This window comes from Hyaena hyaena, unplaced genomic scaffold (genome assembly GCF_003009895.1).
Source record: "Hyaena hyaena isolate Hyena2069 unplaced genomic scaffold, ASM300989v1 scaffold_760, whole genome shotgun sequence".
In the NCBI taxonomy this organism is placed as follows: Eukaryota; Metazoa; Chordata; class Mammalia; order Carnivora; family Hyaenidae; genus Hyaena; species Hyaena hyaena.
The window spans coordinates 96,383-120,994 of NW_024081391.1; the positions used below are offsets into that span (position 1 = coordinate 96,383).

At 44.5% G+C, this 24,612-nt stretch overlaps 1 protein-coding gene across 1 annotated transcript in view; it reads right to left on the minus strand.

The window, feature by feature from the left end:
* The window catches only part of ANO2 (anoctamin 2), a 334,204-nt gene that overhangs the window by 4,676 nt on the left and 304,916 nt on the right, over positions 1–24,612 (minus strand). The window contains exons 23-25 of the mRNA XM_039218383.1: positions 10,678–10,830; positions 10,263–10,315; positions 8,174–8,355 (exon numbers count right to left, since the gene is read on the minus strand). Coding sequence (XP_039074314.1) covers positions 8,174–8,355; positions 10,263–10,315; positions 10,678–10,830 — 388 coding nt within the window. The remainder of the gene's footprint in view (positions 1–8,173; positions 8,356–10,262; positions 10,316–10,677; positions 10,831–24,612) is intronic.

Genomic DNA, 24,612 nt, shown 5'->3' on the forward strand with positions numbered 1-24,612 from the left:
GCTTTTGGCAATGTCACGTTGCCCTCCTTGAATGTCCATGACATTTTGGAAATCTAACAAGCACATCTGTTTAATCAAAGATCTGCGGAAAGACTAACACAGATATTTCCAGAAAGCTTTACTTGAAAATGGGCTAACGGGATAATGGGAGCCCATCCTGTTAGGGAATGACTGGACAAACTCTCCACAGAAAAGAACAAGACACAATTTAATGTGTTATGCATCTGTTCACATTTCCCTTTCCAAAGACAACTTTAAAAAAATAACCTGTGACTTACATTACTAAGAAATACATTTTACATTAATGCACACCCAAGTACATGTCATGGAAATAAAAATTACACAAAACACACCCTTGCTGTGTACACTGATATTTTCTGATTCTATCCTATCCTATCTTATTTAGTCTTTCAAATGCAGATCATGACCTGCTAAGGTGATTTCATAACCCACTAATGAACAAGGACTCATAGTTAGAAAAATATGGTTCTGGTAAGCCTCTGACACCATTGGTTGTTTACATTCCAATATAAGTTCAGATTTCACAATTTTTTAAAGTGGCATCCTAAGAAGTCAAGTGTATCAAATGTTTTCACTGAGCAAAAAGAAGACACTAATTAAACAAAGAGATAATTAAGACTAGAAATGGCCACAAAAAGTGGACTTAATTGTGTCCACGGGAGTGACGGTTGTCTGTTAGGTCTGTTTGGCTTCTAAGCCCAGTGCATGGCACTGGCAAAGGCATGGGCTTTGGAGTCACAAGGTGAGGGCTTGATGTCACCTCTACCACTGGAGTTCTATGTTCTTTAAAAAGTTACCCGATTTGCTGATGGCCAAGGTGCTGGTCTATGGCAGAGCCTCAAGGCTCCATCTCCCAGGTGGGACGTAATGAGAGGAAATGTCAATGAAGAGCACCCGACAGTACCTGGCCTATCAGGTATATGCCCAATACACACTAGCTTTTCTTTCTCCCTTGACTGAAGGCAGATTATGGAATATGCCTCTTAGAGCACATATGCCCTTGTTCCCAGCTTCTGGCATTCCAGGGGGATTTCTGAGCACTCGGCAAAGATGCTCCAAGTTTCCAATCATACTGATGTTAATCTGTCAGCCATTGACACATCTGCAAGGGGCTTCTATTGGGGTCTCTGTCCAGGGAAATGGCACAAAATAGGTTAGCCTCAGGCCAGTGGGAAGTAGAACTTCTGCTCCATTCCCATAAGCTCAAAGGTCTTCCAAAACCAGACACTTCTCCCCAGTTGAAGAAGTGTGTCTCCCAAGTCCCACTAAGTAGCCAAGCACTGGGTAACCCCCACAGCGGGTCACTTCCTGCACCTGCTGGCTGGGATTTAAGCTTAGAGGTATTATTTTAAGAGCCATTCTTATCTCACCCTCACCCCTCCAAGGGTCTCCTTATTCTTTTTGAGCCCTAACATTAATTTTGAGAGTTCCTTTGAGTCTCATAATAATGAAAGGCTTGTAATTACAAACAACTAGAGTGTCTAACAAGCAAGTGGGCATTGGGAGTGGCTCTGTCACTTACTAACTGTAAGACCCTGAGAAACTTATTTCCCATCTCTGAATGGGAAATTCATTCTAATATGTAAAGTAGAACTAATGAAACATGAATCTCAGTGCTGAGTACACAAAGGTGCTCCAGCCCTCTCCTGCCAACCACAAGTAAATGAACACATGTGCATGTACATTAAATGTTAAAGGTGAAAATTAAGTAAGATAATGCATGTGAATGTGATTTCTGGAGTCTTCCATAGAGAATAAACACAATGGTTTCTTCTGGGAGACATTGACTGGGGTGAGGACTAAGGAGAAAGTCTTTTCTTTTTCTTTTGTGTATATATGTATGAATACAGAATTATTTCTATGATAAAAAAGTTCATAATTTCCAAAGAATATAATTAATGCTGATATTCAGTTGGCCCAAGTGGATTTTTATACCAAGCTTTCAGGATCAAAATTATAGTGTTAACTGAGACAAACTCACACACAGTATGTGAAACTGGTACAAAAATCATTATATTGGGGCACCTGGGTGGCTCAGTCAGTTGAGCATGCAACTTCAGGTCAGGTCATGATCTCATGGATTGTGAGTTGGAGCCTCACGTTGGGCTCTATGCTGACAGCTCAGAGCCTGGAGCCTGCTTCTGATTCTGTGTCTCCCTCTCTCTCTCTGCCCCTTCCCCAGTCACCCTTTGTCTCTCTCTCCTTCAAAAATAAATAAGCATAAAAAATTTAAAAAATCATTATACCTTGGCTTTAAGTTGCTTAAGATTATATCAAGATTGTTCTAACACTATGAAAAATCACATTGAGTTGTATTTATATACTACCTAAAGAAATAAGGTTCCCATGAATTCAAAATGTATTTCACTGTTACAAAACAAAGGCATGAAACACCATAAGGCTCTATGAGTTCACTAGATGATGATACATGGAGAAATGTCTGAGAAAGACTCACATAAAGGTGTGACCGAGATTACTGTTGGGAAAGTGCCCAGGACCAGGCAGAGATTAGGGTGGAGGGAGGACAGAGTTAAAGAGGCTGCCTGTAATGTTTAGAGTTTTTATAGAATCTATAGAATAGATAAATATATTACATGTATCATAAATATTAATTTTTTAGAAGCAGAAAAGAATCTTTGGAGACTATTTATCCCAAGTCCCCATTTTTATAGATGGGGAAACTGAGGTGTGGAGAAGGAAGAGAGACTTCTGGCTCAAATGTTCCCCACCCCTCCATCCTCACTTGCAGGAGTGACCAGTGACCGTGACACCTGCCACAATTCATCCTAATACAAAATCACCACAGGCAGGAAGGGTACGTGCCAAAGCAAGAAAACTGAAGAGTTAGTCATCAACACTCGGGAACAGCTTTTTCCAAAAATGAGATTTTAGTTACACTACAAATTAGTTAGTAAATACATTTCTCAACTCCAAACAGTGGTATGTTAAAAAAACATTTTTAATAGTCCCAATGGAAATTAATGTCATATTAATGCTAAACACAATTACATACAATATTTTCATACCATCTGAGCTACTTCAAACTGCCTTACGAAATTGGCCTTTGACAAGGGAAAACAGTACAGGCAATTAGGAACTAATGAGAACCATGTTAATCCAGTGGTTGATAAAGATCAGGAAAGGCAACACCCAGAAAAGCTGACTCTCCCTCTGGTGTCAGCGAGGAACAGATGAGAAGCAGCCATGGACCGAAGAGAACTCGCCTCTTCAAAGACTTTTCACATGACCTTAGGATATGAAAGAACTCAAGCCCTGCAGGGAAACCTAGCATGAGCCACCAAGGATGCTCTTTCTGGATGCTGAGCATCTCCAAGCAGACCTATTGAGTTGGCCATGCCCAGGTAGGCTTCCCAAGCTCCTGGGCCCAGATCCCTCACCAGGTAATCTCCTGTGCTGACCCCTCTACTCCCTTCCAATGAAGCCAGCAGCCTGAGCCACCATCTACCGTACACAACATGATAGCCCTTCGACCCTGTTGATAGCCACTAATCATGCCTGCCACCTGATGTCGCCGGACTGTTTCTGGAGCAGCCCCCTGCTGGAGCAGTTAGAGGCCTGAAGCAAACTTTGCTCCAAAAATGCTGGGAATGCATCTCAAATGGGCAGCTGGAGACTTGTCCTAACTTTTATTGCTATTTTTAAGATACCTCTATCCCTGGCAAGCCTGGGTTGGAGCCCAAGACCTCAGTTTTATTTGACCACATTTATCTCCAGGGGTCACTGAAAGCTAAGAATAAGAAGGGTCATTGAGTTCCCAACACTATTTGCCAGAAAATCAGGGCAAACTTTTCATTTCCCACATGGAAGCAGTTTTAAACACTGGCTTTGGGGCTAGCTCTAGAGCTGTCTGTTTCTCACAATCTCTCTCTCCTTTTCTCCCATCCTCCCTCCCTCTGTTCCTCCCTAACCCCTACTCTCTCTCTTTCATTTCTATTTCTTACAGCCACTGATGATTCCTGGCTTATAAAGACATCAGCAGGTTAAGCCACCACTCCCAAACTCCTGGCAGACAAGTTCACATAGCATGCAGTGAGTAGGGCAGAGGGAGGCAGAGATTTCTATCAACAATTATTACCCATCTAGGAAAAGTAGCCTCGAAGTATACCTATTTGATATGCTGTATCTAGATAATATGCTGACTCCACTCTCTGGATACCTGCTTACAGCATAGAGTGGAGCATCCCTTTATTGCAAACGTGACCCACTGCTCTTCAAACTGCAGCCAGAGAGAACACCAATGAGAAGTAGGATCTTATCCCTGCTCCATACACCTCCATATGCACACCACATTCTTCACAGTCTGGCTTCTGTTTTTTCTTCCCACATCACTTCTCAGAGCCTATCCTCCACTCCAGCTTCCACCACTGAGCACTAAGTCACCCGTCTACCTCTACCGTCTACATTGTTCTCCCCGGACCTCCTTCACCACTGGAGGCTCCCTTCCAGTCCCCAGGACTCCTTCCACCTGGCGCCATCCAGGTTGGCTTCGTTGTGCAAATGAGGTGCAACAACAAGAGCATCTCTCTGGCCATTCAGTCTTCAGGTTTTAGCTCCCCTGAGCTTCTCCTGAATACTGAAGTCTGGGTTAGGTGCATCCCTCCTTCTTTAGGGCTCTCACAGTTCCTTGTGGTTGCCCTATTATAAAGTATTAAAGCTATATTTTAGTTGCTTGCTTCCTTGCTCATCTCCTCCGTCTAGACTCCTTGAGGGAGGCACTGTGTCTTGTTCCTTATTATGCAACTAACAACAAGCCTCCATAGTAAGGTCTCAAAAATAGTTGCACAGTAAACCCATGATCCTTACTGGGACTGAGTAAGGAAAAAATGGTAGATGCTCCAAAAATCATTTTGGTTTGAAGTTTCCTTGACAGAAATATAGAATGTACTTCGTACACATGTACCCAGTAATAATTCTGCCACTTCACTGGAAAAGTTTTGTTTGTTTTTGGTTTTTTGTCTGTGTGTGTTTTTTTAATGGGCCACAGATAAGCCATGATCCCATCGGCTTGCATGGAAACAATGGAGAGAAGAGTTATCAGGGATGTATAGCTGGGAAGTCCAGTGATGCTGAAGGCAGATATAACAAAGCTTGATCTGCTCCACTAATAATACCTGGTATGCTGGGCATTTGTTGTATCCATTCATCTTAACTTCTCACTAGGGAACTACCTGCTACTCTGTGCTTCAGATGGAGATAATTTCACCTCTAACCCCCAACTCCACCTCTGGCTGCAGTGATTGATTCTGGGAGGGCATGCACACCGATCCTAACAAATGAGCTGCAATGAGACTTTTGCAGGGATCACTGGGAAAGAGGTGTGGGCTTTTTCACGCTTGGAACTGGACCAGGTAGCTGCTGGCCATCATACTCCTATCACTGACTGGCCTATAGTTGGGAGGGAGATGGAGAAAGATTTGGTTTAGGCAAGACTCGATTCAATCAAGTCTTGCCTAAAATCGGAACCACCCTCAACTTTCAATATGGGGGACCATTAAAGTCCTTTTATGTTTAAACCAGTTTAAACCCCTGATATATCTGGAAAGCATATTCAAAGTTTTACCGGACGATCTGATGGTCAGGGGCAAGATCACAGATCCTCAATACTTTAGACAGACATGTGCTTCTAGACCAACTAAAGAAACACACAGTGTTATTCTTGCTTCTCCACACAACCCACACTGTGTTGCTCCCACTATACATGGGCTTTGAAGCTTTCATTCTTGGATAAATATGACTTTTACATCAGGATCTGTCACTAAAACCTCTGTAATCTTGGAGACTTTACCTTTATAAGCCTCACTTTCTTTTTAAGTAGAATGAAGAGCTTCAACAAGATCATTTCTATACCTTCCAGCTATGAAAATGATTTTGTAGGGGCACCTGGGTGGCTCAGTCAGTTAAGCATCCGACTTTGGCTCAGGTCATGATCTCATGGTTTGTTAGTTCCAGACCCGTGGTGGGCTCTGTGCTAATAGCTAAGCGCCTGGAGTCTGCTTCAGATTCCATGTCTCCCTCTCTCTCAGCCCCTCCTCTACTCCCACTCTATTTCTCTCTCTCTCAAAAATAAATGAACATTAAAAAAAACTTTAGAAAATGATTTCATAAATATTACTTTTCAGTGCCTATTTAATGTAAACCTGTTGACTGACTTCACGGACCCTGCTGGAGCAGATCTAGATGCTACCAGAAAAGCCTGGAGCTGGAACAGATCCTTGGTATAGTGGAACTATGTCTTCTGGAACTGTAGAGGGAAATCCAGTACCAGGGACAGACAGTCAGAGAAGTGGCCCCTAGGCAGTGCATCAAGTAGCAGCAGATCTGCCTATGTATGACTTTAGTCCAGGGGTTAGACTCTTGATAGGCCCAGATGTGCAAATACTGGGAACATCTAGGCTGACATAAATCAGAAGATGTAAATAAGTTTACTCACCTATTCTTCGATCTGGTTCCTGGTTGGCTAGAGCTGAACTCTAAAGATTTCACAGCTAGGGCCATGTCTGCTTTCTATTTAAATCCCAGATTGGTAAGCTTGTGTAACCCAGTCATCCGGGTTGTGAAGACCAACTTGTTTCTTCTCTTCTGCCATGTCAGACTGTGAGCCTGAACCTGAGCAGTCATCTCACAAATGGCAGACCTTGGGTACCAAGTGGGCAAGCCTGACGGGTATACTCAAGGTCACCACTGCTGCAAACCAACTGAAACACTGAGTCTCCAATGGAGGCCCCAGAAGCTTTGGTATCAGGCATGCTTGGAGATGGCCCAAAAAAGCTCTCCGTGCTTTTTCTTAGGTTATGGTTTTTGTTGCAATTATTGTCCTATTTTTTTTTTTAATATATGAGGTGTGATCTTTACTCAAGTCCTTTATGGGGACTATCATTTCACAAAGGTACAAAAAGAGAATTTATTCCTTCTACTCTTCTCTTTATTTATACTTCTTGGGTTAACAGAGGAGAGTTTTCTGTTTCTTGGCTTCCATGATCCCCATGCTATTGGTTTTAAATCATGACTCTGACCTGGACATCTCAGTAATTCCAGCTTAGTATGTCTGGTAGTTAGGTGAAAGTTGCCCTTTAGACTTCCTACCATTATTTTAATCAATGTGATTGGAATCAAATTCATCATATGTACCATAAAATAAGATTCTGTTAGCATCTTTCCCATTCCTGTCAATGGACCCACCATGCCCGATCCTCTGACTTCGGCCCAATCTTGGGAGGTATCTTTGCCTCGGGCTTCCTCTTACGTCTCTTGTCACCAATGCTGTCATGTATTCTGGTAAACAGCTCATCTTCTCACTTCCCTTCCCACCACTCTGGTCTATGCTTGCCACGGTTCATGGCTGGTGATGGCAGCAGCTGAGCTACCCTCCCAGAGTTACCCCATTTCTAGTCCAGCCTTCTCTCTGAGACTAAGTTAATTTTCCTATGCCTACACTTTATCATTCTTGGCTCTAAAAAGGTAACTTCCTATTGCATCACATTACAACCCCTGCAGTATTTCAAGACTTCCCATTACCTATTTCATCCTACCTGTTCAAATTCAACAATGCTTTGGCTTATACTATCCTAGGAGTTTTGATATATTTTATTTCCTATATTATCCATTATCTTCTAAGCACTCTCCTTGTTAACTACATCACCTAGTTCCTAAGCGTTCATCTAACACCCCAAATTCAACCTCACCCCATGATTTAGCCCATGCCTATTCCCCACCTAGCATACTCTTTCTGTCTTAAGACTCCTCACGGGCCCTCCAGGAAGACTACCCTTCTCATTCTAGCCCCCACTGATCTTCTTCTCCTTTGAACACCCACAGTGCTCATGGTTCACACTAGATATAATCCCTGAATAGCCTGCTACATCCTATCCACTCTGCTTATTTCCTCCAGCCAGCCCAATAACCCCTTGCTGGTAAGGACAAGGCTATATACTTCTTTGTTCGCTCCATAGTGTCTAGCAAAAGGCACTCAATAAGCATTTATTGATTCATTGAAATTGATTTATAGTGATTTGGAAGGTTCAGGGTAGGGGAAAGAGGGAGTGGAGAGTGATATCAATCTAGATCTTCCTGATAATTACGTGGATCTACCACTTCCAGTCATCTGCTGCCCGCCTCCTCCCGAGTACTTTACCTGCAGAACTGAACCTCCTGGTCAAACTGTGAGTTTTCTGGTTGTGTTCCCTCCTTCAGCTGGCTGACGTTGAAAAAGGACAGGGTGTGGTTGACAAAGCCGTGCAGGGTCCCGTTGTGACTATAGGCGTACTGGTACACAAGGCGAGGGATGAAGTCAGAGGTGATGGCAATGACAAAAGCCTGCAGGACAGAACCACATGCATTTGAGAAGTGGTCAGGATGGAAGCTGCCATGTAGAACAGTGTCCCTCTGGCTGAGAGACTCCTGCCCCTTGGGCTCCCCATCCAGAGGCACTGCTCTGGCTGATACAGAAGTCCTTATCTCTGAGCTCCTGCAGTGTTTCCATCTTTGCTATGTGTAAGGGAATCTGCAAGACAGTGGCTATCAGGAGGCTGAATTACAATCACTGAAGCAAAGGATGCTAAGCCAGTGTGGACCATTTAGTTCTGGAGGGAATGAATCACCTCTGACCAATCTGAATTGACACTGGTGTTGGCCAAGTCAAAACAGAGTAGATGTTCTGAGAAAATTACTGATAGGGATTAGAGTGTCACTAAAGTGCAATGTGCAAGGCCACCGACTGGCCAAGTACACCTGCCTCTGAGTGACACCAGAAAGCTAGGAATACCAAGGATATGGGTCCACAGTTCCCTCAGTTTGTCCCTTGTCTCTTGGCACTTTTTAGCACAGCATGTAACGGAAGTTGTTTTTTCAACCAAAGAAAGGGGTGGTCTTGCCTGATCGAACCACACGTACCTAACATACCATCTGGCATATTTAAGTGTTCTGTAAATGTCTACGGAGCAAACCAAACACCAAGTGAGTAACTGCATGTTTGAATGTGGAGTTACTTTCTGCAAAGAAAACCTTAAATCTTTTTGGCAGGTGTTTATACTATATTTTGCACTAACAATTAAAGCCCTTTTAAAAATGTAGTTTAGGCGTTTTCTAAATATATATATATGAGTGTGGATGGTCATACCATATTTGAGAATGAGTAATGTACTTACAATCACCACAGCCACAACTTACTGAGCACTTGCTACATGTCCTTTCATCTTCCCATTTAATTTCCAGAATGATCTATTTGGTGGGTAATCTTATATTCTCTCATTTTTACAGATAGGTAAAGAAGACATAGAAACCCAGGGAAGTAAGATTTCTTGTCATTCTGTTGCATGATGGAAAGACCATCTAGGTCCAGAGGGACCTAGAACGCAGGGCCTCTTTTGTTATAGAGACAACCCCAAAGTAGCTACTGATCTGTTTTCAAATTGCACCTTATTTCTCAGCTACAAGATGTGCTCCTCCTACATCGAACATTCACAGTGCAGTGGTCTGATTCGCATCTCCTCATGCTTCTCTGCTCATTTTACGCATTCTTAATAGATAACCAAGTCACAATAAGAATCAGTGTTTCTCTTCTAGGGGAAAATGATTGGTGGCTTTCTTGGGAGGTGCTGAGCCAAAGGTCTTTGGGACAGAAGGTCCTGCCTGGCCACCAGCCGTACAAAAAGCAAAAGCAAAAGCTGCTATTGGCTTGGGCCCATCAGGATTTCCTCTGAAATGTGGACACGTCTGGCAAGGCAGTTAGAGAGGTCACAGCAGGTAGGACCCTTCTTCTTGCATGTCCTATCTTAACCTATGCAGTGCTAGAGTCCATGGGAATAATTAGGACTTTGCACTGACAGCTTGGAGGAACCGTAATTAGGAACTGTGGCCTGGGCAATGCTCCAGGTATTGTTTAGCTCAGGAGGAGAAAAAGAAAGGAAAGAGATGGATAGATAGGCGGAATTCTTTCCTCATTATTTTTGGCTCTGAGGAAAGATCAGATTTTGACTTTTAAGGCCAAGGTATGCATTCTGGTGGCTAATTACCTTTCTTTCTCTTAAGTGAAATTAACAATACAGTGGTACAGCTCTGGCCAATGGCATCATGTATGCACTATTAACCAGGGGGCTGCCTTTAACAAAGCCCCGAAAGGAAAAGGCTGGGGGTTAACGAGGGCCGGTATCCTGCCCTGAAGACCTCAGCTCCTATGGAAAGTCCTTCCCACAGAGCTAGGGTGTCATGAATTTAACACTTACATTGCTGATAACAGAGAACTTGCCGATCCCGGAGAGAATATCAAACCAAATCCCTGTAAGACAGAAAGAAGGGTGTCTGGCTCACTCCCACTCTTGGCCTGGTAACGACAAGGCTGTAGCTCAGAGTGATGTTCCACAGGCAAGTTATCAGTGGAGGTTTGTTGGGTCCCCCAGGAATGGGCTTGTCTATAAAGGCTTTAGTGCCCTGCCCCCCATCTGGAAAGCAGGCGGACAAGTGGGGGTATGAATAAAGGCCTCCCAGAACCTGAAGGTATGAGGATGAGGACCTCCAAGGGCTTCCCCCAGCCCTCTTGATTCCAGACCTGGTGTGATGGTAGTAGCAGGTCATGGTGGGGAGACCGAGGGGACAGACAGAGATGGAGGGCCTGCCATGGTCTCTAAGCAGGGGACATACCGATATCTTTGGTTCTCACGGCATCTGGCCGTCTCAGCTCAGTCACAAACTTCTTTGCATCAAGCCGCACTTCAATGACATTGTTGAGGAGGGCAAACACAGGTGCCAGAGGGAAGGAGGCCACAAAGAGGGTGACAAAGCCAAACTGGATGACTAAGAGAGAGAAGAGCATGAGAAACTTCACTGGGAAGAAGAGCTAGATAAACTCTGCCTTGCAGCTGTGGCTCCTTGTCTTTTCTTATGGGGTCTCTTTCCCACCTTGGTCTCCCAGGCTCCTTTTTTTCTCCTGCCCCACAGTCATGGGTCTTTCTTTCACAGTACCTGCAGGCCCACCGGTCAAGGCTGTCACCCAGGAGCAAGGCTCTGCATTAAGCACAGTGAGGAAATGTGAGAAAAGGAATTTCTCCTTTCCATCACTCTGTGTCCAGTCACTAATCCTGATCCTCTAACTCACAGGTTGACCACCTTTCTCAGCAAGGTGAGATATTGAATATTTTTGTATTTGTAGGCCTCACAGTCTTGTCACAATGACTTAACTCTGCCATTGTAGAGTGAAAGCAGCTAGAGACAAAATGTAGACAAATGGGCTTGGTTATGTTCCAATAAAACTTTATTTACAAAGGCAGTACATAAAGTGAGCTGGATTTAGCCCATGGGCCATAGTTTGCCACCTCCTGATGTAACATAAAAACATTACCTCCCAAATTTGGCCTCTTCTTTCCATATACATAGTTCCTGCCTTTATTTAGAAAGTTTACTCATTCATCACACATTTATGGAGAGCTCACTGAAGGTCAGGCACCTTGCCAAGTATTTAAGGAGGTGAAGGTCTGGTCCTACTTTCAGGGAGCTGGGTGTAAAGCAGGAGAGAGAAATGTACACAAAGACGTGGTACAAGATTTTATGCATGCCAAGACAGCCTCCATATCAAATGCCTAAGCTTAGTCCTGAAAGGTGGGTGTGGATTAAAGAGAGCATTCCAAGCCTCAGAAGCAGTGTGAGCAAAGCAGAAGAGGCAGCCTGTGCCAATCAGATGGCCATGTGGAGTCCAGCTCCTCATCCTTTCCACCTGGACATTTGAAAGAGCCTTCTAACTGCTCCCCTTGTCACCAGGCTTCCCAGAACCTCCAGTAGTTTGATCCTGTCACTTACCTCCTCCTGAAAATGTCTGCTGGTTCCCCTGTGTTCATTGGATGTAGGCCAAATTCCTTATCTTGGGATGCAGGTACCTTACAACCTGCTCCTGACCTACCTCTCCAGCCCTGTCTCTCAACATCTCCGCCATGGCCATCATGCCTCTGCCTTCTGGCACTAAGCTTCTGCCCCCCACCCCCCTGCCCGGATCCTCCATGATCACGTCAGGTGCTCCCATTCACTTGTGGACAAGCACTCGTTCTCCAGCTAGCAATGTTCATGCATCCTTGAGACCATTCAAATCCCATCTCCTTGGAGAAGACTGTTCCTCCTGCTCTATCCCCACCCCACTGCCTTTGCATCTGCCTCTGTTACGGCCATCATTACGTGCTGACGTGATTGATCTACTCACCTCTTCCTTTCCCACTAGAAAGGCAAGGGCTCTGTCCAACCCTAGGGGCTCAGCACGCACAGTCCTGAGTCCCAGGAAATGCACAGTCTAATGGGACACCTGTACATACCAACGGTAAGTTATTAACTTATCTTAGTAACTTCAATAGTAAGTTGAGGATAATACCCACCTAGGCTGTCACAAGGGTAAATTACACTGTGTAAATAAAGCACTTAGAATAATGTCTGACACTTAATAATTGTTCAGTAATGTTACCCGTTATGTATATTTTTACTCTTGTTGGAATAAGTATCAACACTTACAGATGGCTGCCATGTATACTGCACACTTACATGTTAAACAGACACAACTTTTTAAAAAATGTTTATTTATTTATTTTTGAGAGAGAGAGAGAACACAAGTGGGCAGAGAGAGAGTGAGACAGAATCTGAAGCAGGCTCCAGGCTCTGAGCTGTCAGTGAAGAGCCTGACACGGGCCTTGAACCCACAGACTCTGAGATCATAACTTGAGCTTAAGTAGGATGCTTAACTGACTGAACCACCCAAGTGTTCCTAAACAAACACAAATTTAAGGCGTAAGCACTGAGAGTCAGGAGGCCTAACCTCTAGCCCTGGTATTTTTCCCACTAGCCATATGTCCTTGGGCAATGTACTCTATTTCAATGGACTTCAGTATCCCCATTGATAAATTCTGAACAGACTGCCTTAAATTCCTTTCAGGTCTGATTTGTAATGATGCTGTGATTCTCATTCTCCTGGACAGGCTTCAAGATTCTACGATATTCAAATAAAGAATGAAAAACAGGATCCAAACTAAAAATATAATAATAAAATAAAAAAATAAATGTTCACAGAGGGATACACCTAAACACGGTCGAAGTTTCAAGAAAGAGAACATGTGTGGAACTTTACCCAGCACAACTGCTTTTGATTTGGCAGCCTGCTCGGGCCCACAGTTGTGGGTTACTGCTCTTGCTGATACAAGTCTGTCACTGCCATGGTCCTTGATGCCCAGTGGATTCTCAGCTGGCCCTGGGAGACCAGCAGGTGCCAGTTGGTGGCAAGATGCACCAGAAGGCGCCGATTTGTCAAGGTTGGGCCTTGGAACGACGGCTGCCTAGCTGGCTGGCTGAAGGGTTTGGGGTGGTGGGGAGGGAAAGAGAAATCTTCAAAAACAAGCTCTGGGATCCAGTTCAAAACACAGGGTCTATGGCATCTTTTAAATCAGGCTTTGCTGAGGAATTCACTTTAGAGTTGGGGTGGGGGTGGGGGCAGAGGGGTGGAATTAACAACGAAAGCAAAACAGATGTTAGACTAGTTTTCTAAAACCTGTAAAATGCATGTCTATATTTAAGTAGATATATGAACGTGTCTTTATTTATGGACTTCTAAATTGGTTTTCTTGATTCTAATGAGCTCAGTTCTATAGGGCAAATGTTATTTGTCTCGTAAGTGACTTCTTCTTGCAGAACCGTGTAAACTCTTCAAAGCCCCAACAAGGGGCGGGCAAGGAGACTGATGGAAAAGGAAGGGGCAGGTTACTTCTGAGTGACTGTAGATGTAGATAGCCTGCTGTCACCATGCCCCTACCAGCAGCCAGTGTCTCCAGGCTATATGAGAACAGGACTCTCCTTTCCTTCATGTCATCTCCAGAGGCAGATATGAGCCCTGTCCCAGGGGTTGCCCTGATAGTTTGCTTTTTTACCTTCATAAGCTCTCCAGACACGCCAGCTCCCTTCGATTTCTCTTCTGTTGGCACAAAGGACTGTCAGTGGCAGCTCAGGGCTAACACTGCCCATGAATTATCCCAAGCCCATGACATGGCTCTTTTCTTTCTCCTTGCTACGTACACCTGTGTGTCCAGCACTGGCTAGCCTCAAGGGGGTGGACACAGCACAGGCCAGTGGAGCTGACCTCCCTCCAATGTTACTCAGGGTACCTAGGCCAAGAGGAACCGCTCTCTGCAGATGCTCCATTTCTGCAGGTGCTGTCTGCTTGGACTGGGCATACTACACATATCTAGAAATCAACCCAAAGAGGCAGGAACAAATAGGAAGCTTTGGTTTATCTTGGGGGAAAACAGATATATAAAACTATAGCCCTCTAGCATACAAATTCCAAATCCAAGACTTTTTCTTTTTAGTCAAAGGCCTAAATGCTGTATCAGATGGGCATCCTTCTAGGTTCACTTCAGAGGACACGATGATACCGGCCTTCACCAACACCAAGATTTGCTTCTAAAAACAGCCAGCCTCCACTGGGAGAAGAACAATGCCAAGAACCCTCAGTGCACTGCATAATAGAAGCCAGCTTGGCTTGACCAAGAACAGATTAAACCTGGCCAAGCCAATTACGGAGGAATCTATAAGTTGATTTTCAACTAAATCTTTACAAAGTCTGCTGTAAAGTGCTTCAGAAATGCTGAGCTGGAAGCAGAAAGACTGGAAACATTCCGAGGTACAAACTCCATCGTTTTTCTCATCTCAGTCTCTGGGACCTTTTAAAATAATCACCAGTTCTTTACTGCCTGGTGCTGGAGACAATTAAAATCTTGGCCTTGGTTACCTGGGCTTAGGTTAAAATAACAAGGAGGAGTTTATTTAACTAAACAAGATGGCTTCCAGCAAGGACATTCCAGGACAATGTGCTTAAAGAAGAAAAATACTATATTAGGTAGAATAGATTGGCCAGGATTGGTGGAAAAGCTCTTGATGGAACATAGTTTTTACTCATTTATTTAAAATTCTTCAGTGAAAATATCCACCCTTCCCTCACACATGCACACACGTATGCATGCACACGCACACACACACAAGCCCAAATCGTTGTTATGGCATTCAAACCCTTTGTGATCTCACCTGAATTTATTTTGGCAGACACATCTCCTCCCCACTCATGCCCTGTGCTCAGGGTTAACATTTAGCTGGTATGCTTGAAGACCAACTCTGCCTGCTTTCCAACCACTTCAAAACCATTTATACTTCTTCAAAATCACCATGTATTCCGTGTTTCTGAGTCTTCTTACATACCACTACTCTCTGTAATTATCCTTCTCTTCTTGTCTACTGAATGAATCACTTTCTACATTTCAGATCCAACTCAAATGTAACCTTCTCTAAGGAGACTCTCCTACACCCCAGTCCTACCTCCTCACACAGGCAGAGGGAGGCCACGGCCACCTCTCCTCCTCACTCTCATAAAGCCTTGTACATGTTGTTCTATTTGTCCATCTAACTTGCTTCCTGGATGGGAAATCTCTTGAGACCATGGCCATATCTGCTTCTTTTCTGAGTGTTCACAATTTTGTGTGGTGCCCATCCCACAGCAGATGTTCAGAGGTTATTTATTTCATAAATACAAACTTACTTTTTTTTTTAACCAGCTGTAAACACAAAACAGAAACAAAAAGAGGCAGTCTAAACTGTGGGAATGGTAGTCACTGTACTTAATGATGATAAGGTGAGAGGGGACATAAATGCTAACACTTCCACACAGCAGTTCTTAGTGGTATAACTTGCACAGGAGACTTTGAAGAAAGGGTGTAAAACCAGTCAGTTAGGAGAGTTTAAATCTAATGAAAATGATTATAACATTTCCCCCTTCAACTTTCTATAACTTAGTAAAAGCAACACAGTCTGCTTATGGGGATTAAAAACAGGGGGTGGGCGGTTAAGAATCTTCCTTTTTATGAACCACTAACAAGAGCGATGCAACAGAGTTATCGAGAGACACACTGATGTGAGCTTGTCTTTTTACTCAGGAAGCAGTTACTGAAAATATTCAGCTACAAACAGCCTATTAACATAAGCGCTTATGTGAAAACACAGCAAGGGTAGGTCATCGCTGTTGATTTCATCAGCCCATATTTCAAGGCAGTACCCAGTGATGCCCTTCTGAGGGCAAGGGAAGCTCAGCACTGAAAGTATCTGTTGTAAAAAAGAATTGCAAGTATTGACTGATCATTAAACAGAAAGATATGCTGAGAAGGGCATGAACTGGTTCCTCAGCTTGGGCCTCTATTGCTTATGAAAACAGTTAAAAGTCCTGAAAGAATATAAGAAGGTTTTCAATGTCCATCATTCGCCATTCCTTTCCATCCTGCAATCATTTATTGAGCACATTCAATACATTGGGCACAATGTTTGTTGCTAGTGAACAAAGATGAACTGATTACTGTGTCATCCTCCAAGAGCTCATAGTACACAGTGGAGAAGGTGGCCATGAAAACAAACCCCACTGGGGTCACAAAGTTAGAAGTCTAACAGCAGCATTAACAGAGCACCAGGGCAAGAATAACTCACATTCACCAGCAGATCCATGAAGGCTTCACAGATTCACAACCACTGGCTTGAATTGAAAAACTAAGTAAAAGAGGCATTTGAAGGTTGGGTATATGGTTGGTAGCTAAGATCTGTCCTGAAAATCCATGGACCCAACTTTACAAATGAACTACTTAGGAAATAAAGACAGTAAGTGGAATTCCTTTTCAGTATGTATGGAGTCACTTGGGGTTTATACAATAGATCAGGCTTAATTCAGAAACTCTGGAAGTCATAACAGGAAGGAACAGGTTTGAAGTAACAGCTTAAATATTAAGAGTTCACTGCATACAAATCAAGGCAACATTAGGACAGATCAGCAAGGCATATTTTCTTCATTTCTTTGTGATTAAGGGAGACCCAATCCCTACTTTGTCCTCACCCCCACACAAATTCCAAAATACTAATTTCTTCAGATGGGGAAAGAAGGTCCAGTGACTTTTAAGAGTCCTGCTCTTCAGCACTCTCCACAATAGCTAAAACATGGAAAGAGCCTAAGTGTCCATCAACAGACGAATGGATCAAGAAGATGTGGTTTATCTATACCATGGAATACTACATGGCAATGAGAAACAATGAAATCTGGCCATGTGTAGCAACATGGATGGACCTTGAGGGTGTTATGCTGAGCGAAATAAGTCAGGCAGAGAAGGACAAATACCATATGTTTGCACGTATAGGAGGATTAGGAGGAACTTGACAGAGGACCAAGGGGGAGAAGAAGGGCGGAAATGGTGGGGGAAAGGGAGAGAGGCAAACCATGAGAGACTCTTGAATGCTGACAAAAACTGAGGACTGAGGGATGTGGGGGGGAGGGGGGGATGGGCATGGAGGAGGGCACTTTGGGGATGAGCACTGAGTGTTATGTGGAAACTAATTTGACAATAAACTATTTGTAAAAAAAAAAAAAAAAAAAAGAGTCCTGCTCTTCAACAACTCAGAGTCCAGCTATAACAGCAGAGCTCTGGGTGACAGTATGATGCAGGCCAGTCCATAAGCAGCCCTCTTCCCTACCTTGGGAGCAGAGGCTAAGGTCAAGGGAGCCTTCGGAGATGAAGCTTGCTGATAACCACAGAAAAGGGCAAGAGAATGTGTCTCAGCCACAGGGGTTTAAAGGCCTGGACACTATGGTCTTCTGGAAAAATCTGCCCATTGCTCCCCTCCCATATCCTTTAAGCAAAACTCCAAGTGCTCAGACTTCATGGAGCTTCAACCAACATTTCCTAAACATCTACCATGTGTAGGCAGCACGCTCTCTAGTTCATAAAATAATCTTCAGTGTCAAGTATTATTATTTCCATTTTTCAAGTATGAAAACTGAGTCTCAAAGAGAGGAAATAATTTTCCCAGGGCCATGTACCTAGCAATTGATGAAGCTGGGAAACAAAGATAGTTTCTGATGCCAAATTCAGTATCCTTTCCTCACACAAAAATGTAAATATTCAGCCCTGTGCCCACTCTCACATCTCTTAGGTTTCTTTTATTGGATCTTCTCCAATCTAATTTCTAATCTTCGTGTCAGACAATGAACTGGCAATCTGTGCTGATATTTTCACTCTCCAAAGCATCTTCACTCACATGTCTTGTATGGCTGGAGCATTGGAGCTGTCCCTGCTGTTGTCTGTGTCGTTACTCTTTTCTGGCCTGCATTTGTGCCACCTCAAAATACTTACATCAGTGGACCTAGTTCAGCTTTTTAAGACAAGATAGAACTGAGTTGGTGAGATCTACTGATTTATTTCTGATTTTCAGAGAGCAGCCTGGTGAGTTTCCAGTAAATGTCTATTGTGAACAAATGAATGACCTGGCTTACTCACGCTTGTTTACTTTATCCACCTGCAAAATGGGAATGTGAAGGCCAGTTACTCATTCCTTCCTCTCATCATCCATCCATCCATCCATCTATCCGTCTATCCACTCATCCTCCCACACCTATTTGGGCTGTGGTAATAGTCAGTGAGGTAGAAGGGCAATGAAACTAGGCATGATTGGAAATAAGTCCCCAGGCAATAAATCATGACTAAGAACCTTTGTTTCCTTTATTCTTTTCCCCTTTCATCTTCCCAAAGAGCTGTGAAAGAGTCAACAAAAGGAACACATAATGAGGTTTATGGCATTTTAGAAAAAAGGAAGTAACAGAGAAAAGAGGGAGAAACAAATATGCAAACTCTAAGGACCTATCATGGGGCAACAGCTGAACAACAGAGTTCACTCTAAGCTTCCGGGTTATTCCAGCAACAAGAGAAATGGGAAAGTGGTGGCATTCTCAGGAAGTTTAAAGCTTAAAGACTGCCTTCCATTCATTCATTCATTCATTCATTCATTCATATCATAAGCACTGACTGGGCATCTCCTGTTCATCAGAAGTCTTCCATTGTACACTGAGGGGTAGTGTATCCAGATACACTCCTGCCTTTTCTCTGAAGTATGTATGGAGAGAGGGACTCATAGTAAAGTGACAAGCAACGTCTACTTCAAAGAAAGGGGGGGGAGAGAGACAGACAGAGAAAGAGAGAGAGTGAGAGAGAGAGAGAGAAAGAGAGAGAAATGACCTGTGACTCACCCTACTTCCCAGAAATACTGGAATGAGACCCTGGATACTGCCCGAATTGTGTTTATATGCCATTTGGAGAAGATGGCAGGTGCCTGATTATCCAGTGAGATGACTCAGTTTGTATAAACAGGATGGCTCAGGGAAAGGAATTTCCTGGTTCTTTGAGCCACTGCCTTGTAGCACACAATCTTGGAGTTCTGTGACAAAATATTTAAGCCTCATTGCTGATGCCTGTACAGATACTCTGAAATATTTCATCACTTACAGTTAAGACATCCTTGGGACTAGTTTTATATATCCAGTATGTTGGAAACCTGGAAATTACCCAGTATGGTCCCTACTATTCATGGCCAAAGAATATCAGAATATGGAAGGGATCTTGGGTGTCACCTAAGTCACTGTTATATTGGAACCTTTCTGCTCTTTTTTTAGTAAGGCGCTACCTTTACCTAATTATTTCCAGGGGAGGATACTCAGTGATATATGGAGCCAGCTCTTTCCATTGCTCTTTGGTCTCTGTCTCAGTTGCAAGTCACTGAGATTTTGGGCCATTTGTTATAAAGTGTTATCATAGCTATAGCTGACTATTACATAGGATCTTTTACCTGAACTATCCAAATGATTGGACAAGTCTACCAATTTGTATTGCTTTAGGAGGTGTGACTTTTGGAGGATACCATTCCCTAAACATAAGCACTTAAAAACAAGAAATTTTGGCCCCTGGTTGCGGGACGTCACGGGGTAGACCGTCCCAGCTAAGTCAACACAGCCAGTGGGGCTGGAGAGCTCTGATGAACAGTGATGTCTGTGGAGTCCAATTGTTACTCTGTCTTCAAGGTCCTTACTATAGAATCACCTCTTTCATTCTTTATTTCTCTTCTTTCTTCTTCAAACAGTTACTGAGCACCTACTGTATGCCAGGCCCTGTGCTTAGTTACTATGAATGAATAAAACACAAATCCTGCCCCCAAGAAGTTCCCTTCACAATTTCATGAATATGAACACAGGCCACTGGTCTCCAATTATATCACTTATTTATCTGAAAACCTGGCAATAAACTTAAGAGATTCTTGGGACTCTCTTGGGAACTTACAGAATTAAATTTGGGCCCACATTCTTATGCCAAAGTCCACTCTGCACAATTCGAACTACCACAAGTAACAGAGAACTAACTTTGTCTGCAGCCCTTAAAGCAACTGAGGAATTTCCTCCCATTGGCCCTGAGGAAAACTCCACAACGGGGCTGTGAGGGGCCTGTGGCCAAAAAACTTTGAAGCCCCATTTTGGGGTTGGGGACAGTGATGATTAATGTCATGGCCTGCTCCTGGGCCAGCATTCTTTTCTCCTTTCAGAGATGGGGGTGGGTGACTACTCTTGAAGTTCTTCTTAGTAAGCTCTTCAGGAAAAGGGTTTGATATTGGAGATTCCCTCGAAAGCTTGCTGTTCCCCTCACAGGTTTCTCCAGCTTAATCCCTCACTCTCAGGTTTCTCTTTGTCTGGGGCTGGCCCATCCCCACCACCAGTACTGCCCAGAGGTAGCTCCCTACTGCCAGTGCCCCCTCCACAGGCTGATTCCCAGCAACCTTCCCACATACCACCCCCCCAACTCCCAGCTTCCCTTTCACCTCATGCTCCCTCCCCCATGCCTGCTGGGCCCTGGTTCCAGCTCAATTTAGAAAAATGTAAATATAATATATCTCCCCTGCTGCCTCCCTCAACTGATGACCTGCCTCACCATTACAACTGACAGGCTCAGAGTGGGCTCAGCGCACTTCCTGTCTGCATGGGTGGTCCTGAGGATCACGGGGAAGGAAGCCGACAGCTGAGAGCGGGGCCAGGGATCACCATGTCAGGCACACCAGAGGGAGTGGGCAGCTTTGGTTTCACTGCTCTCATTTTTGTTCAAAGCCCAAGACAAGGGCCTTTCTGGAATTGGGAGGTCTAGCCTGTTGGGAAGGAAGGAGGAAGGCTCACTCTACCCCTGCCCCTACACTAATGCCCTAGTTCCCATGAGTCCTGATGAAAGTCTGTTACACAATGGTTTGGAAACGGGCTCTAGCTTCAGTTCCACTAACAGGTCTATGGGGCGACCTTAGGCAACCTGAATCACTCCCTGGGCCTCTTGGCTTCAAGGTGCACTGTCTAGCTGGATATGGACTGGGATGTCAGCACTGGGAGAAACCCTGGAGGTTACCTGGTCCAGTGGTTTGAAACTCTTTATTCTTGTCAAGGCACTCAGTGAAAAATGATTATGTGTACCATTCACTTCCATTGGGGTGGCCAGGTTTTGTGCTCTCTCACTCAAAAATGTGAGAAAGTGAGGGTGATGTTGACTCTGCTTTATCTTATATTTTTAAACTACGTTTTCAGTAGGAGCACCTAAGTTGTGATATATTACACAGTTGGTTGTGACCACAGGGCAGTCGGTCAGGTCTCTGCAAAGAAAAACTCACCATCTAGTCTAATTCCCTCTAATGTCAAGGAGGAAAGTGAGGTTCAGAGAGATGATAGGAGGTGCTCAAGGTCACACCTGCAGTTAAATGCAGAACTGATTCACATCCACTTCTCACTGGACACCTTGAGAAGTCAGGAAGGAGAGAGATTGCTTGCTCTGCCCTACAGTGATCATCTGAAGAGAAAAGGGGCATCACTTTGAAGATAGAGGTGCAGAGAAATCAGAAGCAGTGAGATGATCACCACCACAAAACTTTAGTCATCCACAGAGATGGCAGAAACTATCGCCTCCAACAAGGTTTTGACATTTGTGGACTTCGGTCTTCTCTCTGGGCAAGCTTTCTCAGGGCTGCTACCTATGAGCAGCATGGAAGGGTTCATATTACACCTTCTCTTATTTCCTTGGCTTACTCACTGGAAAGGAGTACATAATAGGCCTGGGCTGGGGGAGGGGAGAAGACAAAAGCAAAGGGGAGGAGGTGGAGGAGACACAGGAGAGGAGGAGGAGGGCAGAGAAAGACAAACAGGGATAACTCTGATTCTTGGTAATCCACTCAATGGATTATCAGCCCATTAATACATGAGAACTGACAGCAGCATTGCTAGAAGTGAGATGTTTCAGCCTAGATAAGAGAAAGGTGGAGCCAGATGAGTGATCCTCTTCTGTTCAGTCACCCCTTTACAGGGTTTTTTGGTGTGTTTTCAGTGCCCACGCTGTGTGCAAGGCCCTGTGTGGCTCCAGGAACCTGCCCCCCAGGAAATCAGTTACCAAGAAGTATCAGAGGCATTGCTGTCTTAGGAGACAGCTTGTCTGAAATCCTGGGGTGGGACTGGGAGCAGCTAAAATCCTGAGGAATGGGAGAGGAGAGGAGGGGAAAGAGGAGGGGAGGAGGAGAAGGGAAGAGGAAGGGAGGGAAGCTGCTTTGGGGAGGAGGTGACAGCAGAGTAAGAAGGCACAGGGGATTGATTCCAGGGCAGGGAGGAAGAAGTGAAATGAAGGCTATGAGTGAGAAATTGTCTGTTAGGGTGCATTTTGGCTGGACCCAAGAATGTGTAAGATGGCCTAGGGTTAAATACATGGAAACAGTGTCCCACAAAGGCCTTGGGAAAGATATGGGAACCCTGGAAGTTTTAGAACAATGGATGGTAAGAAGAAACAGGGCAGCAGAGAGATGGGAGTGGTTGCAAGGGGCTGTATTGAGGGTGTGGTAGAAAAAAGCACCAGGTGTAGGAGATTAAGAGGCTAAACAAAAGAAGCAGCCTCCAGAGATATTCCAGAGGGAAGATAGGAGCCTGGATGGGAGGTGTGTGGAGACAGAAGAGTGAATGAGCAGCGACATTGAGATTTCTCAGCTAGGGGACTGGAGGGTGGGGGAGCTGTACGTGTGTTTGTGTGGTAAGGATGGCAGGAAATGGTCACGCAGGAGCTGAGTCTCTGGACAGAAGAGCGGAGAAATGTCTCCCCTGGGATTGATTCTCCTCCTGGCCTTATCTGATGTCTCAAAACAAGCCTGAGGTGGTAGGTGGGAGATGAGTCTCCTGTTTCCAGGCCAGAGTTTGTTCTGTCTCAGTACATGGGTTCCAGAACCCAAGGAAGTTTGGTGAGTTGGCGATTACAAGCAGGAACAAAGAAGAGAATGGACAATTCTCTGTAACACACCTCTGCTCCATCGGCTGGAAGCTTAAAAGGGCTAGCCTCTCTGAAGAAAGCACAGTCAGCTGCATTTGTGTGTGTGTGTGTGTGTGTGTGTGTGTGTGTGTGTGTGCGTGCGAGCCAACGAGGCCCTTTGATGTAACTGTCTACCCCTGTCACTCTGCCACTAGACCCTGAGGTCCTGAAGGGCTCAGGGCCCACTTATTGCCTCTGTGCCCTGATTGCCTGGCACAGGTCCTGGAGCAGCAATGCACTTGGGGATGGCTGGGATGGCGGCACCGCAGAGGGAAGATGTGAAATCCGAGTTGAGCTTAAATCCAAGTCTGAGGGAGAGCATTCCACTCTGTCCATTTTGGCTAATGACTTGATCCCTGAAGGCAAAGGAACAAATTAAAGCCAGAAGTGACTTTTCTTTGAGGGAAACCCTGATAATAAACGTGGTTCACTTTGGTCTTGAAAGATGAAAATTGCTGCATATAAAAGAAAAGTATATATATACACATATCTCCATGGTGAAAAGGGAGGTCAGGCCAAATATCGTGGGATAGAAAGAAGCGGGGCCTCTATTTCTCTGCCACTGAAGGAAGGGAGCTAGAGTGCAATTCATTCAAGAAACATTTTATTATGGCCTTACTTACTACATTCCAGGAATTGTGCCAAGTGGTGAGACCAGGGAGGTACAAGGGGGTCTCTGCCCCCACAAACTTACATTTTTTTCCTCTACCAAAGCAGGTGTAGGAGAAGAGAGGAGCTGTCGATGGAAGAGCCCAAAACTGCTTCCAAGAGACAGGTTAGAGCCCGAGCAACTCAGCAAGAACTTGCTGCAGGCAGGTGGACTAGCACAGGCAAATCCAGCCCTGGCGGCTGCAGATTAGCAGTTGCGCATGCGCAGAGCCGGCTGGAGGATGCTCTTACAAGCTGTACCTTGCAGGACACTGGAACTTTCACTAAAGGGAAGTCTGGCACGTTGAAGGATTTTACATAGGAAAGAGAACACGCTCTGGACTGTACCTTAGCAAAGCCATTTTAAAAAGTGACAAGGAGATGGCAAAGCAGGGAAAAAGGAGGCAAGGGACAAGTTAGGATGTATCTGGAGCCATGCCAAGGAGGTGGGAACTTCCAGTTATAAAATAAATAAGTCGAGGAGATGAAAAGTACAGCATGGGGAACACGGTCAATAATAAAAAGAAGTGGAAGAAGAAGAAAAAGGAGGAAGGGTGAGGGCTTGAGTAGGGATGCAAAATTCTTAGTAGAGGTAAAGCCAGTGAGGGAAGGAGCCATGAATAAAAAGGCTCTGGGTCACACAGAGCAGGCCTCTCCTCAGCGGCCGTTGATGCAAAGTCAGAGAGGAATCTTGGAGAAGAAGACACGATCTGTGCCGATGCAGGGTTGCTCCTTCTGAACGCAG